Here is a 16436-nt window from a genome sequence, read left to right on the forward strand (position 1 = left end):
AAAGAATATACATTATTATGGTGTGATTAGTAAGTTCACATTTACAATTATTAAGTATCAAGATGTGTTGAAATGTGCTCTGCTGTCTCTAATTAAGATGTCAGCTCTGCTGCACATCTTAATTAATTTCTGACCCTCTTCTCATTCTGAGCTTGCTGCTTTTGTGAGTTAAAACACCTTGTGTTGTTACAATCCTTTCTCCTGTGAGAGGTACCTGCTTTTTCCTATATCTGACTGATATAGGGGTGCTGATACTTAAATGCCTAATGTAGGAATGATTGTGATATATTTAATACTTTTTTCTTTTAGGCTCATGACCCCATTTTTCTCTATTGATTTCTATTTTGTTTTTTTTTTTTTTTTTAAGGTTGTTGCAAGACATGAAGATCTGTTGGCCCAAGCAACTGGAATTGAATCCCTGGAAGGTAAATATTGTTGTATTATGCTGGCTATCCTTACAGTGGAGGAAGCACTTTTAGGATCTGTGCAGGGAACTCATTCACTGCCAACTTTGGTCCCTAATGTTAAAGCTCCAGCTCTGATTTCTGAGGACTAACATGTGGCAGCTTTTTTATTTTAGTTTTTTTTCCTTACGTCAGTAGATGGAGCTCCAAGGAGAAGATTTGGCTGATACTTCTCTGGGGCAGCATCTTAATGGGAAAATGTATTTTGATAATGTTCTGAGCAACTTTAACAATAAAGCCTTCTTTTACCTTTTAATATATTTTTCTAAATAAGCCTAGTTTTGTTGCAACATTGATAGGTGTCTGTTGCCATAAGCACCAATTTTCTGTTGCACGTGCATGTATTGCATAGTTTGCACATCTTAACCAAACAGGCTATAACACATCATCTAAACCATATTGAGATACTTTTTACTAGGGAAGGGCTCCTAAGTTAAATACATACCTTTGTTTTATTCTACTCTTTGAGATGTGGATTTTAACATAAACTGCTGATTTTCAAAGGCTTGCTTAGGAACTATTGACTGTATAGAAGATGGTTGCAGTGTACTGTTCTCATGCCAGGAGCTCATTAAACCTGCCATTGTGCTCTTTGTCACTTTGCTGAGAGTGTCATATCGTTTGGTATTATAGTGTGGGTTTTGGTGCAGACAGTATCCTTAGTGTTTGGAGTTGCTTGGGTTCACTGTTTTGTGTCAGTAATTGCATATAGTTGTAAAATTAAAGAAATGGCTGTTTAATCTAGTAACAGTAGCTCCTGAATAACTTTTTAAACAGTTGGAGAATCAAGTATAAAAAACTGAAATATGTGTCATTCTCCAAATAAGAAGTAGACAGGAATGTGTGGTGAATCTTGTGACTGATAAATACCTCCCTGTAACAATCTTCAGCAATTTGTGCTCAGTGGAATTCTGTTTTCTGAAATGATGGTTGTTTCTGAAGGCATTTCTTCCTAAAATTGCTCTGAGGAAAGAATGATGTACTTCAAAACAACTATCAGTTAGGAAACATTTCTGTCAGGCAGGTGTGGTAAATAATGCATGTTTTACAACTAATTTGGCAAAGTAAAAATAAAATTCAATTCACCTCAAATTTGTTGAAATTTTTCCATTTGCTTAGTGTTATGCTCTTAAAAGAAACACTGAGTCAAGATTTATAAGAAAAAGAAAAGATAAATGCCAACAGATTTTTTAATTGTGAAGTTAAAAATGCATAGCTCTTGGTATATTTATCAAGTATGTTAGCAAGTGAAGATTATGGAGCTAATTCACAGCATGCACAGTCATTTGGATGTGTGAAAGTGAATCTCATTAAACATTTCAAATTGGTACATCCAGCTTGTAGAGTCTTTTCTTTTTTAGGCCTGCTCTGTTTTACGTATTCTTTTCTGTCTATAGGTAGTTCAGTAGGTATTTTGAGCTACACCTTACTTTAGGATTAGGCTGAATTGTATCATCAGGTATCTTGACAGCAGATGGAGAAGGGAGAGTGCCTTTTCTCCCATCCTTATTCTGTCCTCTGGGAAGAGGGCTGTTGGATGCTTAATAGCACTGTTACAGCCATAGATGCAGCAATGTTGTGCCCCATTATTGCAGTGTAAGGTGGGCAATGCAGTCTATTTTGCCAGCTTTTCACTGTATCTCATATCTTCATCCTCATGATCTGTTGCATGCCATACATGTATAAATAACAGTGAACACACGAGTTCTGAAATATGGAGAAGATGAGAATTTATCTATCTATATAAAATGAGTGAGATACAGTCACAGTACAGGACAACGTGAATGCAACTATTTGTAGTAGTTTTGTTTGTCTTCCATCTCACTGTATCATGCTGCAGTTTTATCTGATTTAATGATGGCATGCTTGTAGACAGGGCTTTACAAAAATGTTGTATGTTTTAGAACGCTAACAGTAACTGAAACAAAAATAATTTCATAGGCCTGGGTTTGTCTAACTTAATTAATTCTCAGCAGGCTGATTCTGTATTGCAAAAATGACTCCTGTCCCCTACTACTTAGTTTGTAATTTACCAAGAAAAGAACAGGCACGCTTGTTGGCTTTCCTTGTGCTGCTTTGCCAAACTAATGCGGAACAAACATGATTAGGGTAGTTTGCTCTGCTTGTAGTCTAAATTAGATGACCTTACAATGACACTGATACCTTAATTTTTGCTAAAGATCCTTCTGCACAGGATGAAAACCTTGAAATAGAATAATTTATCATCTCAGTTCTCTTTGTCCTAGTCACTATGTTAAATAAATAGTGTTAAATATGTTATGCCATTTTTATATATCATGGTCAGATGTTTATACCAGGTTGTATAGTTTGAACTGCAGTCCTGATCAACATTCTCTTAGAAAGTAGCATCCTCCAAATAGTGTTTGAAATTTCACAAATGATGGATTTTGGAGTGATATTTATTCTGCAGATTTATGTTCTCTACCAATACATTTTCCATAACATTCAGTAAGTGACCTGCTCATTTTATTTCCCAATATGCCTACTAATTTTGGTTTCTGTGATGCTCTTTTATAAAGGGGGAAACTGTTTTTAGTTTATGCTAAAGTAGTTACTATGATTTGAAGAAAAACTCTTTCTATAATTTTCTTATGTCTCTGTAATTGATGAATGATGTAAAAAATCTGCTTTATTTTGTAGGTGTCCTCCAAATGATGCAAACTAGAATTGGTGCTCTACAAAGCACTGTTGATAGGTATGACATTCATTATGCAATTAGAAAGTATAAATCCTTATGTTCTATAATGCTATTTATTAACACTGCTATAAATAATTTTCTCTTCTTGTTTCTAGAATTAAAGTCAAAATTGTTGACCCCTACAACAAAATAGTGTCTCGCACAGCTCAGCTAGCAAAACTTCAAGTAAGTTGCATTAAAAATATACTTTAAAAAATTCTCTTTGAATGTGTGTTACTTCACAATTGTCAGGCATGAGTAGAGTTTTTCTACTCCAGTAGCCTCTAGTTCATTTTCAGTATTTTTCTGAAAATCAGTATTTGTTTCTCTTCAAGAGCTACTGAGAAGTGTTTAGTAGGAAAGTAGGAAATTGATCTTTGCACTGGCTTAGTGAGTTTTTTTAGAGATGGAGGGAAGAGAGAACGGTTATCTGAGTATAGATTAAATAAATTGTATAGATTAATTAAATTCCCGTAACTGTTTGTGTTAATTTGGTATTTAATGTTATGGTACTGTTGTGTAGAAGATGCTTTTCACCCCTAAGTTAGTGCAGGCTTTGCTGCAGTTTAGTAAAGAGTTTGAGAATTAATTCTTTCAAAATTCTTTCAGATTTCTTCAACAGCCAAGATGCAACTTAAGGAGCTATTTGTGGTTGTGGAGTTTTGTAAGCCCAGGTGCATAGCTGTGCCTGCCTTTTAAATATAAGTGGAGTCTACAGAAGGATGTAATGTCTGTTAGAGGATAGCAGTGGGAGAGAGCTTATCACAGTGATGGTGAGATAAGTGTCAAACACTTAACTGATGATTTTATAGTAGTTGAAAACTTTTCCATAGATCTTCAGGAGTCATGTATCTGCATTCTATTAAGTGTATGGTTTGAAATGCAATACAGCTCTGGCCCCACAATTGTTTAATGAGTTATTGTTGGAACTGTTTTTCTTTGCATGTTTACCTGAATTTTGAGCTGTGGATGTACACTCTAGGAGATTGCCATCTGCAAGTGACTGCTGTTGTAGAGTAGGTGAAGCTGCAGATTCTAGTCTGGGGACTAGTGGAGCAGCTGCACTCTCTTGGCTGAACTTCTATTTTCTATGTTACTTTCAGTAGCAGTGAAGTTCAGCAGGGAGCTCTTAACACTCTGTGCAGCCAGTTTGGCCAGATGCTACTGTTGTTTTCAGCTCCAGCTGTTACTCTTTTTGCCACTGGCCAAAAGTCCCATGACTTCCATGTGGCAGGTTAGGTGCAGATTTTTTTGTTGTTTTCTGATGTGTGTTGTGCATGTAGAAAAAGTTGTGGGAATGTGGGAATAAAGATGAAGATGTTTTGTAGCCTGCCCTTACACAAAGTCAGACTGCAGAAGGATGTCTGAGGAGAAGGAGTCCCTGAACTTAGGAGATGTTTCTTGGATGCTTCCTCTTGGCTGTTACATGGGTTTTCCTGTGGTGTAAAAGCAGCATCCATCCAGAGTCAGCATTATTCAGGCTGTGCCAGGGGATTTGTAAGATCTGACTTTTTTTGCTGTAAGTCAGGAAAAAGAGGTGGAGAGTGGGAGTCTGATAGGCTGCTCTTTTAGCATCAGTGTAGAAAGAGGAATGATGATTCCAGGTTCTCTGCCAGTGAGAGTCAAAGTTTCATCACAAGAGCTGCTGTCCCTTCTGTGTTGGCAGATACTTTGTGAGTGCTTTATGTTACACTGCACTGCTGGGAGGAGTTGAGGGTCAGGACACCTGAATTCATTAATGAAGCTGAATTTATGGAGAGTTGAGTCAAATCTCAACTCTCCAGCCTCCTAAAAATGCACTGCTGGAGTATCCTTTACCCGAGGGACTCATTTGTTGAGGAAGGAAGGGCACAGCACAGCAAACAATTGAATTCCTGGTGATGGCAGGGCTTATGACCTAAAATTGCTCCCAAATGCAAGACTTGTGGTTTGGGACATTGTCAAACTTACTAATTTTATCAGCTGATGTACAATTGGTAGATGTAGATAGCCAGTAAAAGAGGTTGCCTTCTGTCAAGATCTGTAGGGTTGGCAGGTATGTTTTGCTGGAATGTGTGATGTTTCAGTGCCTCTTGGAGTTGTGGTGGTGTTCTTTTAATACCTCTGCATTGATTGCTGTGGGACTGCTCACTAACTGAAGGAATATTTGACTTGCATAAAACTAGATTTTGCCATCCTTAATTGTTTTTAATATAGTCTGGCTTTTTCATAAACATTCTCACTGCAAGTTTGTTGTTAAACTTCAAATCTAGTCCTGAATTCTAAATCTCTGCTATGTTCTTGTACATATTTTGTCTTTCTGTGCTCTTAGAGCCTCATGGCATCCCAAGGCAGCAGCAGACACTGAAAGCTCACTTCCTGCTCTAAATGATATTGTCCTCTTCTGACTCTTTCCATAGTTGATCACAAGCTAAGTGGGAGTGGTTAGTAGCTGATATGGGTCAACAGGGAGTTTGTTCTTCAGAGGATTCTTTTCTGGGAAGCTCTGTTTAACTGAGTGTTTTTGCATGGTCTCTTGTTTCAGTGTCTTGCTGTATGAAAAACTTTATAATTACAAAACATTTTAAAAAACGCCAATAATTCTATATTTTAAAGTTATTCTTACTTTTAAATATTTACCAGTAGCAGATGTCTTTGTGATGCTACTGTAAATAAATAGTAAATATAGTCTGAAGATAGTGGGCTGTCTCCACTTTTTTCAGGCTTTATAAACAACAAAATATATCCATTCAGTTACCTGCATATATGAGCTACACACTGGCACATTTTCAACTGACTCTTTATAATTAGGTCTTCTTTCACTAATGTCTTAAAATTACTTGAGATTAGAAGCTTTTCAATGACTCAAATTATAGTAATAGTTTCTGTTATTGTTGGCATGTTGTTTAAAATTCAGGAGATAACTAATATGTAATCTCAAAAAAAAATCAGGGTTTATTTTTAATTTTACTTAAAATGACTTGGACTGACTGAGGCCACTGGCCTTTTCCAAACCAATTCTTGCTTGATCAGTAGAATTTGTTTCTTCTTGGATGAAAGCATCCCCTTTAGAAAAGCATACTTGATCAGCTGAGGGAGGGAATGTTTCCTGAATTAATTCAGACTTCTGTTATGTGGGTAGCCAGGTTAGAGGATCTGGCATCTGTGAACAGCTCACCATTAGATACAGTTCTTTATTTCTGTTACATGTCCTTACGTATAGCATTCTTTGCTGTGATGGGAAGTTTTATCAAGTTGGACAGCTCACATAAATGAAAATACTTGAGTGAAAAAGAATCTTTGTCAAGGGTAGAATGCAGTAGAAATCACTACAAAATTTAGAGTGCATCTTCAGTGTCTTTGGATTTTTTTCTCCTACTACTTCCCAGGGCTAAAAATTAAAACATTTTTTTGCTCTTGTATCTAAATGTAACTTCTCCCATCTCTTATTCTATTTAAAAGATTGTTTCTTGGGACAATAAATAAGCAACAATTAAAAAAAAAAGAAATACTCTTTTGGTGTGTAAAGTAAAAGGTTTGAAAATAACAGAAGGTGAATTCTCAGGGAAAAATATTAGCCAGAGGTATACAACTGGCTTAGAGAGTAATTAATTTTGAAAGCAAGATAGTAATACTAAACCCTCTCTTTTGGTGAAGCATAGTGCACTGTACTAGAAGCTATTTTTGATTAGTCTTGCAGAAATTTAGTTCACAGATATGAAAGTGATATGGGGATCAAGATTTTTCTAATTAAAGAAATGAATTAATAAAAATTAATACATTAATCTCTCAAAGCAGGATAAGCCCCACTTAGCTCTCACAAAGTATAATAGAAATCACATGATTAAGTTATCACAGAAGGCATAGAAAACTTGCACTTCAGACTGTGATAGAGAGCCCAAAGCAGCAAGAGTAACTGGGCTTTCCCTGATGTGCCTCAGTGGGTTTTTTCCTAATTTTTCCTTTTTGTTTTGTCTAGATGTTTAATAAAATTAAACTGTAAATATTTGTGGATTTGTTAGTTTGTGCTGGCACTGGGAAGAGACTGCCAGGTTGTACAAGTCTGCTGTGGATATTGGTTGAAATTATTGACTGGTGTAATTTTTTATATGTGCACTTCAACTTCACTTTTCAATAAATGAACTTGAGTCTGAAAAAGATATTCTACATCTTGTTGGATACTAAATATTTTTTAAAGTAATTTAAAATTAATTTGGATATCCATAAGGTTAATACTTCAGAAGACTTTGCCTTCAGTACCAGGGAAAATAGCTCCAAACAACTATGTCATACTTGTTCCAAATTTCTCACTTGCCACCCTTGTTAATCTGATTGCAGATTTTGGACTGTATCTGTGACTGTACTGAAATCTGAGTTGCATTTCTGAATTCTGTTTTAGTTGTTACCCACTCCAGAATGTTGCTGTTCCTCTATCATGTATTTCAAGGTATTACTTGAGTGAAAAGTTATGAAACTATTATATTTGATTCAGGTGTCAGCAATGCCTGTTATTCTAATTTGGTGCTAATAAAAGCACACATGAATATGGTTCCTAAAAATTTATGTAAATGTCCGTATTCCTAATTTTTTACCAAGAATGCCGTGTATTTTAATAAGCATATGAAAGAATGTGAACTAACAGTTGGGTGAGTGAAGGTGACTGGCCTTCTAAAAGTTTTGCTGAGAATTAGTTTTTACTTATATGCCTACCATAAGAGTCAATATCTGTAATTACAATTTACTCTTTAAGTTTTATTGTCTTCTGAATTAAGTGCTGCCATTTTGCTTCTTTTGGATGAGTATTTGATTGGCAAAGCCAACTTCTTAACTTGGCTAAAGCTTTAAGAGGGGAGGAGTATTGAGGAGAGATGTACAAGGTAAAATAAAACTCACTTTTAATTAGGAATAGAACATGCCTCTGTCATGGGATTCTGAGTTTCCTTTGTTTTCTGTGTGGGTAGTGACAGAATAATCTCAGTAGCCCCATGAATATAATTACCAGCTTCTGGAAGTCTTTGTCTATATAACACAGAATCATATTAAAAAATTTTGGAAGAAAGGGATTTCAGTGTTCTGAAGTTCCTTGTTTTTATTCCCATTCACATTTCCTTTTTTGGTTAAGATGTTTCCACATTTGAGCAGTGGTATTATGTGATGGTAATGTACTGATAATATCCCCTAATGCCACAATTTCCCTGCAGGCTGCCTGTGACTTGCTGCGGAGGATAATACGCATCTTGTATCTCAGTAAGAGACTTCAAGGACAGCTGCAAGGAGGAAGCAGAGAGATAACAAAAGCTGCCCAGAGTCTCAATGAACTTGGTGAGTCCTTCTTAATTACTTTTAGATACATTTTTAGCTTGTGCTCACATGACTCACACTAGTGTTTGAGGTAAAGAAACACCCAAAACTTTTTGCTGTGGTTCTTGCTTTCTACTTCCCGATTTAAATTGAGAAATGGGATGGACAGAACTTATTAGTCCTTTACGTATTTTTGTATGACTTCTCTAGATACTGGTATTTAATAACGTGAAAATTCTGTGATAATAACCTATGTTCTTTTAGGCAACAATTTCTTTGTGAAGCAATTTCATACTGGTTTACGTTTCTATAAAACACACTCAGAGGCAGCAAATATATATTTAGTTTTTGGGAGACATTACACTATAATAAAGCATAGTTTAAATTGCAGTTTATGTCCTTAAAGAAAGATATTGGCCATGTGACTTTTATGAAAGCCATAGGTGATATGGTATACAGGTACTTAACCCAGTTCAGATACTGAAAGTGTTCTGGTGCAGTAGTGACTAATTTACCGTTTATTTTATTGCCTTGTGTGAAGAATAATGAGGTAGTTCTCATGAAGGTTCATGTTACATTGCTAGAATGTTTTCTATACTTGAGCTAGCTTGGGAAATTCCACACTGTGCTGCAGGATGCAGTGAGGAGCATCCCATTAGTCTTGGAGATCAGTTAGTGGTGTTGTATATGGTATCTTGCCAGCTGTTCTTCTCTGATTTAATGGTATTCAAATTCCAACTTCCAAAAATAGGTTGTGGGAGGGCTAAACTATCAAACATTCAGAATCATCCTGAAGTTTATTTTGCATAGTTGTCACTACTGCTCTTTTTATACTGTGTGATCAAAAAATTATTAGACAATGACTTAGTCCTATAACTGGCAGATGCTGTGTTGCAAGCAGAAAATTTATGTGTTTATTTAGTATATCAGTCTGATTGGAGCAATTAAGTGCCAATTGTATCATCGTAAGTTTGAGTATTTTATCTGATTATTTTTACTTTTCTTTCCATTTTGCTCTACTTTTACATCTTCAGAATATATAAAATAATACTATCTGTTAACTACCTGGATTACCTTGGTCCTATTAAACAAATTAGTACAATTTAGTGGTAAAATCTGAGATGTTTAGTGTAGTTTTTAAGGTTTCTTTCTTCGATAGAAAATACTTTTTACTACTCATCTTCCTCTTTTTTTTTTTGTTTCACCATTTGTGGAGGGATAGAATGTAAGAAAATAAAGAGTGTGCAGAAGGTAATCTCACACCTGAGGAGTTGCAGCTGTACTGATCACCAAAGATTAGGAACAGGCCTCCCCTTAATAGGCCACAGCTGTGTCCAATAAGAAGAAGAGTGCTACGAAAGAGTGGGTTAGCTGGGTGAGGAGAGAGTTGGAGTTTGTTGGTTGTGCTTTGAAGAAGAAAGAGTCAGTGCTGTGAGGAGCTGTCCATGAGAAATCACCGAGAAGGTATGGGAGCTATGCAATGAGATGACAACAACCATTTAAATAAAAAGAAAAGGGCCTTGCACTTTCTTTTCTTGAAGTGCTGCAGTCTTTTGAGTTTCTTGTTTTCAAATAATTGGTGTTTTCCTGAAGCTTAGCAAAGTCTGAGTAATTATTGTTGAACATGAAGGGAAATGTGTCCCCTTAGGCGACCCTTTTGAATTGGATCCTACAGTCTATGGGGGTAGCCAAGGCTTGTGGTCCTTAATTTAATCCTTCATCCTTAGTTCTGGATGGTTTAAGGCCAGGTATAATACCTTACCTATTGTCATTTTTCTCTACATCTTCTTTCCTGGTATTTCTTCCTTTTCTCTCTCTTACCACTCCATCTTTGTCACCCTTGGCTGGTTTGCATTCTTCCTGCTTCCCAGCTGTCCATGCCTCCCAGCATGGCATGGATGGGAGCACCCCCCTGGTGCAGGGAACTGGAGGAGTCTGTCCTGTGTGGAGAGGCAGTGACTGCTGGCTGTGGGGTAGCTCTGTTCCAAGGAGAGGAGAGCTCAGGGGGCTGCACTCAGCATGGGTCAGGGTTCTGCTGTGGAAGGCAATGTCTGCAGGGAATGTGGGGTGTGGGGTATGGCTGGGGAAGTGCTGTGCTGTGCTTCTGGACTTGGGAAGCATTGGGAGGGGTGGGAGATCCCTAGCAGAGAGGGGGTGGTGGTGGTGTGTTGGTGTGTGGCAGGAGAGCACTGGGGATGTGGTGGCTTGGGGTGAGGCTGTGCAAGTGCCGTGCTTCAGGAAGATGGGAAATGGGCTGTGGTGCTCTGAGGGTGGGAAGCATGGAACAGCACTGAGAGCTGGCAGTTCAGTTGGTGAGATATGGAAGCTTTGGGGAAATGCTGCAACATCTGATGGTAGTAAATAGGTGGTAGACATGAGTGGTGTGAAAGCCTGGTATTGGATAGGGACCTCTGAGTCACAGAGACTTGCTTTCATGTCCAAGATGAACACTGATCTGTGGTTTTAGCCATATATTCCTGAATATCCCTTTCATCTCTTGTTCAAGGAAAAAATAATTCCATTGTTTATTGCCTTTCTGTTGTACATGTAGTGCAGAGTAATTTGTGCTTTGTCAAACTCAGCCCTGTGATATTACTGTGAAAGTTTGCACTTGCTGTGGTAAAAGATCCCTTCCATTGCTTCTAAGGTATTCTGTGCAGAATCTTGAGATAACTGTCAAGTTTTTTTTTTTTTAATGTAGTGCTACATTATGTGTATATGTTTGGGGAACACAAATGTGCATGTTTAGGCATGTATTTAACATATATTCCTGTAGCTAATCTATGTTAGTTCCATCACAACTTTTACTTAGTTGTGTATTGAAGTTTATTTTGCAGTTATGAGAAAGGCTATGGTAAATATATAAAATATTTGAATTAGGTAGAAATATGTGTTAATTAGAGAAATGACAAGAAACAATAGCTTCTACTGAGAAGCAGGTTTTTTCTGACCTGACTTCCTTAAGCAAAGGAACCCTAGAACAAATAAACTATTTGTTCGAGTCTGTATAAGAGTGCTGTTAAATAGCAGGGCACACAGATTTATCAAGAATGAATCCTGTTTAACCAACCGTATTTTCTTTGTTGGCAGCATAACAGGCCTTGGGACTGGAGAGATCAATGACTGTCTTGTAGTTTGATTTAAATAGGGCTCTTGACACCATTGATTTAAATAGGGCTCTTGACACCGTGTCACACTACAGGACTGGCAATAGAATCCAGATGAAAATGTCATGCAGTGAATGCAGAAGTTCAGATAAAGCTGTACCCCAAAAGCCTTCATCTGTTGTTCACTTACCCAGCAATATATCAAGCAGGGTGTTGTTAAAACGTGTTCTGCAGCTGGCTTGTATTTTCATTAATGATTTGAGTGATGTAACATGGCATATATCCTTATTAAATTTGCTAGCAATAATCAAGCAGAGAAGAATGGGAGGTATGTTGGGAAACAGGATTAGAAAGAAAAATATTTTTAGCGAATTGGAGATAGCACTTGTCTGAAAGAGAAATAAAATCAGGTAAGATGCAAGTCCTCACAATAAATAGTTCTACTTAAGAAGGGGAACAGGAGAAATGACTGAATGCATTACAGTTCTGCTGAGAGGGTTGATAGTTCCTCACAAATTGAGTGCAAGCCACTTGTTCATTTATTTTGTAGCAGTGTGACATTGTTGGCAATAAAGTTTGTGCTGATATTTCTAAGGAAGGGTATTGTGTGCAAGACACTTGAAAATAATCTTTTGTTCTTGCTTCAAACAGAGTATCAAGTCCCTTTTGAAGCACCTCATTGAAGGAAGATGTATGTTAAATAGAGAAGCTCCTAAGCGCAGCAGCAGTGGTGGCTGCAGGTCTTGAGGATAGTCAGTGAGTGAAGGAGCTGGAAGCATGTGGCTGTGTTTTGGAGAAGAGGGGAGTGAGAGGGAGAGTAATGTTCTTCAGATAAACAAAGGTTTTTCAGATGGGACGGGATTAAATGGCTCTCCATATGCACTGTGACTTAAGCAGTAAGTAATGGGCCTGAAATGAAGCAAAGGAATTTTTTTCCTGAAATATTAGGAAAGAGTTGTGCCAGAAATTATAATTTCAGGGGAGCTGTGAAGCAGTATTTGAAGCCTTTTTAAAAGTGTTTTAGACAAAATGTACTGGGAATGAAATCATATAGTCATGGAATAGCTTGGGTTGGAAGGAATCTTTAAAGCTGATCTAGTTCAACTCCTCTGCAATAAGCAGGGATAATTAGATAGAGATGATTTTGCCTTGAAGTGGGAGGACTCAGTGAGGTGATCTGCTCCCAGTCCTTTGTGTCTCTTGGAGATATTCCCCTCCTTCCCCATTTTTTTGTTTGGTTGGTTTTGCTTTTTTTTTATTTTTTATTTTAAATTGGCATGCTTCATATAAAATGTTCTTCATAAGTTGGTTTGTTGGGCATTGTTCCCAGATACCACCTGGAATATTATTAGAACAGTGTGACAGGAAATTTCATGCCATCACTTCAGCCTCTTCTTATCATTCCTTTAGATGAGATAGAAAAATTTCCTCAAAGACCTTCATCTCAGCCCTCTGACACAATTACTTCTCTTCTGGTTTTGACTGACATTCACATAAACCTCACATAGTTCATTGTGTTACTTGAGTGCTGCAAAAACTGACCCTCAAAAACTATTATGTCAGTCTGGTCTAGGAGAATGCAGTGAGCAGGAAAAGGAAGGTGATACTGACTGTGTGAATGTAAGTGTCCTGTATCTATTTTTTTTCCCCTTTTCTGGGAAAGAAGGCAAGCTGTCTGACTTTTTAAGAAAGATATTACTTTATTTTTCTTTTATTTTTTTAGTATTTAGAATGAGTGATGAATATTGTTATGTGTTTATCAAAATACTAAGCACTACTAATTAGGATTCAGGAAACAACAGTTTTAATTTGTTGTTTTAGTGGTAAGTATTAAGCTAGTTTATTTTATACTGGTTAGCCCTATTTATTGCAAGGTGGAAATACCTTTACCTGTGGTTTCCATGGTGTACCTTATTAATTGAGTGTTTAATAGCATAAGTAGTCTAGCTAATACACAGTGACTTATTCTGAAGTGATTGTAGATTGGCTGACTGCAATATTTGTTCCTCAGGTTAAATATTGTTGTCTAAAAGCTGTTTCATTTTAGCTGCTGCAGTTTTTGCAGTAACTTTCAATATGTGTTATGTGTCTGTACACAAGTATTACTAAACTTGCCATGGTAAACTGTCTGAACAGCTGCCATGGATACTGTGGCAGCTCTCTTTCGCTGCCTCCTTCTTCCTGTATCCTGTTCAGTCATGAACTTTTTTTTTTTTTTGCTTCTGTTCCCAGCAGTAATTTACAGTGTATGATTGCCATGCCAGATCTTGTGTTGACTGCTGTTAAAGTGAGGATGGACTTGGCTACTGTCATGTCAGTGAAGTCTTTCTCTGCTGGTACACAGAGCAGATGGATTTGGTGGTACTAATACTGCTGTACATAGTCTCTCATAAGAATCAACACTCATCAAACTTGAGGGAAGTGTTGCTTTCATGGTACTTTTGCTTAGAGACTTAGATGCCTTACAGTTTGCTGCCTTGTGCAATATCTAGTGTTCCCCAAAATAATACAGCATGTCAGTAGCACACTGCATTGCTCTGTAGGGGTAAGTGAAGTGATTTGATTAATAGAAATTACATGGCTTGGATTGCATGACTCTTTGCCTGGGGTGTAATTAGTCTTGCTGAGAATGACTGAATTGTATTACTGGCTCAGAGCCATCTGCATTAGTGCCACTGCTTCAGGTGGTGCATCTGCATCCATAGGAAGTGCAAATATCCTGCTAAAACATTTTTCTTCTGTCCCCAGTGGTGTTAACAATAATACTGCCAGACCTTGACTGAAGTGGTCTGGACTGAAAAATACTGGGCTTTTCTGTAGCTGAATGTAACCTTCATGTTCTTCAATTTCATGTTCCTTTCAGTTGAGTTGGTTTTTATTTTGCTTTATGTTTTTTGTGATATTCTGTTACCATAAGATGGAAGATAATGCAAAAATTTGATGTGCAAATTTTTATTTCTAGTATTCCAGGCCAAAAAAACCCCTTTCTGGTGGGAAAGTTATTTTTTTCTTGTTGGCTTTTGAAATAAAGTACGTTCTTGGTTGTATGTAACAAGTTCATTAATTTGAAACATTGACTGTAAGATACCAAATTAATGTGCATGTAATAGAATGATTTTCAAAACTTAATACAATTTCTCATTATTAAGAGGCCAGTAGTGTAAGAGCTCTTTATCTTCTTTGAGCAAGGCAGACAGAGCATACAGATTTTAACATCAAATTTGTTTTGCTGCAACTAGGATTACTAGCTTGAAAACCTGATGTTAGACAAAGCATTTTACATAAATATTTCACGTGTTTTACCTAATCTCTGGCATGCATTTCAGTAGAGCTCACTAAACAATTACAGGCACATGACAGAAAAAACTGAAGTTGGAATTGATGCAAGAAAAAACTTCTGTTGCAGTTTTGTTTTTCAACATGTCCTTTAAATTACCAGGGTTTTGAATTTCATTTTCTTTATACATACAGTTCAAGAAAAAGAATCAAAGTATGTTTGTAATTCTGGGATTTCTTCATGCCTAGTTTCCATTAAACAACCATAAGCAAGTTTTAAGTTTGCTGTATTAAGTGGAGCTATTTTTTCATGTAAGCATCAAGTTGATTTCTGGTATTGATGAGATGAATCTTTTAGCTGTAACTACTCAAAAAATTTGATTTTGCCATACTATTAAGTGTTTGGTAAGTTTAGTCTCAAGCACATAGGCCTTGTTGGAGGGTTGTGTGTCAGATGTTTTAAAACGAGTTTTGTATTCCACTTTCTATCGTGGTGTTAACCTCTTCCTAAGTGATATGTTACTGACAGCCCAGTAGGAAGTTGGTGTCAAAAGTTAATTATGGTGTGTTCAAGTTGCTTTCACTGTAGCATGGGGAGTATTTCTAAAAGTTTTTATCCGTATTCCAGGTCTATCAAAGACTATTTCCGTCTTTTGCTTTTTTCTTTTTCAGTTACAGATGTCTACACCTTTTGTTCCTTAGATTTCTAAATAGCTTTACTCTTTCCAGCTCCCTGTCATCTGTTCCCTAAATCTGATTTCTGCTATTTCATTATTAAGATCAGTTATGACTTTTATTGTATGATCTAATGTAAAGAAGTTTTGGTTGTAGCCTGTATTACATTAAGCTAGGCTTCAGCAGGTACAAAGTAAAATCTGGGCCTGACAGCTCTTGGTTTATTCACTTCTAACAGGTCAGAGAGCTCCAGTGGGAAAGAAATGATAGTGGACAATAAGTAAGGAATGAGAGGGGGGAAATGTGATGGACTGCCACAAAGTGTTTTCTGCTTGGAGATGAATTATTGTCAGGACAGCAGAATAACTGCACCCATCATGCAGTTGATAAATTATTATGCATTTAAACTGTCTATCTATGGACAGGCACATGAGGCACAAATGGTGCTTGCATTGGTAGCACATTCAGTTCAGTGTTTGAGATTAAGCCAGTACTTCTTTTTTCTTAAAATTACTGTAACTGCAATGTTTTCCATTTGCTGTGGTAATACATCAGATGGTCTGGGGTTTTGTGATCTAGAGGCTGTATCTAGGGTTTGTAGTGTTGCCTAATGCTGAAATAAAGGGACTTGGGAATTTTGAAAGAAGAACTGATTGGAAGGAAGAATAGAAGGAGTGATGAAAAGGGAAATTGTAGAAGGTGATCTTGGCAATTACTCCATCCTATCTTTTTTCATTAATAGGTTTAAATGTAAGGGTCAGATCTCAGTTTTTTTTTTTTTTCCAATTTTTGTTTCTTTATTTTGAAATTAGTGAATTCAAATTTGTAACTCTAAAATCTGAAAACTGTACTTGTGTTCTGTTTCTCTAATTATGAAATTCTCCCTCTCCTCTAAAAGTATCCTTATAGAGCAGTAAGGAGTGATACCAAACCTGT

General features: G+C 36.9%; 1 protein-coding gene across 3 annotated transcripts in view; it reads left to right on the plus strand.

Moving 5' to 3' along the window:
* COG5 (component of oligomeric golgi complex 5) overlaps window positions 1-16436 on the plus strand; it is a 175769-nt gene that overhangs the window by 1781 nt on the left and 157552 nt on the right. For all 3 annotated transcript variants that reach the window (XM_058805046.1, XM_058805047.1, XM_058805049.1), the window contains exons 3-6: window positions 368-425; window positions 3126-3180; window positions 3279-3348; window positions 8343-8463. In XM_058805046.1, coding sequence (XP_058661029.1) covers window positions 368-425; window positions 3126-3180; window positions 3279-3348; window positions 8343-8463 — 304 coding nt within the window. The remainder of the gene's footprint in view (window positions 1-367; window positions 426-3125; window positions 3181-3278; window positions 3349-8342; window positions 8464-16436) is intronic.

Source organism: Ammospiza caudacuta, chromosome 5 (genome assembly GCF_027887145.1).
Source record: "Ammospiza caudacuta isolate bAmmCau1 chromosome 5, bAmmCau1.pri, whole genome shotgun sequence".
Lineage (NCBI taxonomy): Eukaryota > Metazoa > Chordata > Aves > Passeriformes > Passerellidae > Ammospiza > Ammospiza caudacuta.